Here is a 3,193-nt window from a genome sequence, read left to right as displayed (position 1 = left end):
TCATTTAATCTCAACAGGAATATTCTGTACAAACAAACGTGGCCCAAAGCTCACTTCTGAAGATTCTAATGGAACCAGTATAATAGTGTACTAAAAAGGTCATTGCTTTCCCTTCCAAGGCAAATGTCCATAATTGCTGTTCCAACTGCCCAGAGTTATTAGCAACACTGGTCTACAGTTTGCAGTGTGAGAAAAATGGACAGTGTTAGGTAGCAACTGTCACATTGCCAAAGGCATTTCCAGGCCTGTTTTATTAGGAAGGACTGTAAAAGCTGAGGAGAATCTGCTCACTTGATTTTAGATGGACAGTGTTTACATGGGCGATGTCAGGCATTCAGTTTAACACGGAGATGTTATCTGGCCCTCCAACAGTAACCAGTGTTACAAAGCCAGCAGGGAGGGGAAACTCGCTGTCCCCTATAATCCTAATACATGATCCCAGAGCCCAGCTCAGTGTGAGATCCTACTCTGTTTCGCTTTGCTTGAAGGTATGTATTCCTGGTCCTTTTGTTGAGACTGAAAAAGTGGCAAAAGGGACCACATTGAGCTGCCTGTCAGGAATGTATGTTTACATGTGTGTTTGTATCTCAGATCATATTTGAGGAGGCAGAAGGATTCGCCCAGTGTCCTGAATGTAATTGTACAATACTGATAAAAGGATAGTGGTCTCCTAATGATACACAGGCAATTCTCGTAACACTAATGTGGCTTGCACGCGTTGATTCGCCCACACGGTAATGAGAATACCCTTCCCCCCGCACAAAAGAGAATATCCAGTCAGAGGATTTTTGCCTGATCAAAATACCAGGCTGAGAAAAGGTTTCAAAGATCTTTACTCGAGCTAGTGATACCGACGTAAGTAAGTAAAATAGCTGTGATCTAAATTCACCGCATAATAATTAAACTAGCTCTCATGTAGCTCTTTTCATCCACCACTCTCAAAGTGCTCTAGAAAGGTCAGTATCCCTGTCCCTCACTTCCCCATCTGTGAAATGGGTATAGAAGAAGCAATTTGGCCAAGGTCACCCAGCGGCCGGAGGCAGAGCCGGGAACAGAACCCAGCTCTTGAGTCCCAGTTCAGTGCTCGGTCAACTAGGCCACAGTGCCCCCATTTGGCCATCGTTAGCTGGCTTACCCCAGATGCTTAGCTGGATGTAGTTATTAGTGAAAGGTAATGAAATGCAAAATTGAGACTAGTTTTTTCCTACTATTCAGCTTTTTCTCCTTCTGCCCTGAATGGGGGTTCAGAGAACTTGCTGTGGCCCCAGGTGAGTTCTGCTGAGGCGAATGGGTGAAGTTAAGAGGAGATCACAGCTGTGCTTTGCTTTTTCCATTCTGACCAATCCTTTTTTGGCTTGCCTTTTTCAGCATCACTGCCGGAAGTGTGGGAAAGCAGTGTGTGGCAAATGCAGCTCTAAGCGCTCCTCCATACCACTGATGGGATTTGAGTTTGAAGTGAGAGTCTGCGATAGCTGTCACGAATCGATAACGGATGAGGAGTGAGTCTGAACTATGAGCCCAGTTGCCTCAGAGGAGGCTTAATGAGTTACAGAACTCCTCAAGCTGTACTCCTGTATACTGCACTCTGCTCAGAGTCAACCAGATGGGAGTGTCACAGAGCTGTATAAAGTGCTTTCTCCTTTAACAGGTCAGGCCATCAGTCTCCATAGGTCTATGTAGAGACGGGAATTAGTATCCTCCTTTATATGACTATAGTGTTCTTGTTACTCAGTTGCTGTGTTCAGTTCTGCATACCTCATTACTAGAAAGAGAGAGACAGTTTGGAAGGAGTTTAGGAAAGAGCAACAAAAACATTCTGGCGGCCAGAGGAATTCATTTTATTAGCTCCTAATTTCTCTTTCTTGTGTGTAACTTGGTACAGTGTCTTGCTGTTTGGAATACCAGGACTTGTGGTACACATCTGTCTTGTATCTGGGGATGCCCCCAGAAATGGAGTTTGGAGAGAGAGGGATTTTTATGCAAAATAAAGGATTTATTTTGCCTGAAGCTAAAACTGTGGCTTTTACCAAGACTGCAGTACGTAGTTGGACACAGTTAGCAAAAACTGGAATATGAAGAGTCATTTCTAAAGGGGTGGTGCAAAGTAGAAGAATCCTCCAGCAGTGGATTTTAAACAGCCCTTGTTTCATCCTACCTGTTTCTTTCCTGATATGCTCTTCCTGAATATGAAAGGGGAGCTGTTTTCACATTTTGCCTTGTCACAAAATCCCCCTGTGGGGAGAGAGACTGTGAACTACATCTCCCAGCCTGCCTTGCCACAGACGTACTTACAAAGTTGGCCACCATAATGGACTGCATTTCCCTGCCTAACATGACTAGGGTTACCATCCGTCCGGGTTTCCCCGGACATGTCCGGCTTTTGGGTCTTTAAATAGCCGTCCGGGGGGAATTTGTAAAAAGCTTAAAAATGTCCGGGATTTCCCCTCAGATGGCTATCTAAAGACCCAAAAGCGGCTGACAGGGCAGCCGCGCCGGATTGAGCCGCTCACTTGGGGCCGCTCCGGCAGCAAAAGCCCCTCCCCCGCAGCTTCAGCACGCCGGCAGCGCTGCGTGGGGCATAGGGACTGACTGTAGCCAGTGGGTGCTCGCCCCCCCCACCCCTCCCGCTCCCGGCTCCGCCCCCATCCCAACCCCTTTCCCAAATCCCAGGCCCCGTCTTCTCCCCCGGGCGCGCCGCTTTTCCCCTCCACCCCCCTCCCTCCCAGACTTTTGCGCGGCAAGCCTGGGAGGGAGGGGGGAGAAGCGGAGCGCTCAGGGGAGGTGGCAGAGCAGAGGTGAGCTGGGGCAGGGGGGCGCGGGGAGGGCTGCCCGCAGCAGTTAACGGGGGGGGGGGGGCACAGGGGAACCGCTCCCCGCCCCAGCTCACCTCCGCTCCGCCTCTGCCTGCTGCCTTGAGCGCGCCACTCCGCTCCGCTTCTCGCCCTCTCCCTCCCAGGCTTGCTGCCGAACAGCTGATTCAAGGCAAGCCGGGGGCGGGGCGGAGAAGCGGGGCGGCTGCGCGCTCAGGGGAGCAGGCAGAGCCAGAGCGAAGGTGAGCTGGGGTGGGGCAGGGCAGGGAGCGCGGCGAGTCAAGGGACAGGGAGCAGGAGGGTTGGATGGGGTGGGGGTTCTGGGGTGGCCTGTCAGGGGGCAGGGGTGTGGAGAGGGATTGGGGCAGTCAGGGGACAGGGAG

The 3,193-nt window shown here is 50.9% G+C and overlaps 1 protein-coding gene across 2 annotated transcripts in view; it reads left to right on the top strand.

The window, feature by feature from the left end:
• Positions 1-3,193, top strand: part of WDFY2 (WD repeat and FYVE domain containing 2) — a 113,199-nt gene that overhangs the window by 97,725 nt on the left and 12,281 nt on the right. For both annotated transcript variants that reach the window (XM_026653422.1, XM_026653423.1), the window contains exon 10: positions 1,369-1,499. In XM_026653422.1, coding sequence (XP_026509207.1) covers positions 1,369-1,499 — 131 coding nt within the window. The remainder of the gene's footprint in view (positions 1-1,368; positions 1,500-3,193) is intronic.

This window comes from Terrapene carolina, unplaced genomic scaffold (genome assembly GCF_002925995.2).
Source record: "Terrapene carolina triunguis isolate 2854851 unplaced genomic scaffold, T_m_triunguis-2.0 Scaffold139, whole genome shotgun sequence".
NCBI lineage: Eukaryota > Metazoa > Chordata > Testudines > Emydidae > Terrapene > Terrapene triunguis.
Note: the sequence above shows the minus strand (reverse complement) of the source record. Positions and strands in the feature narration are given on the sequence as shown.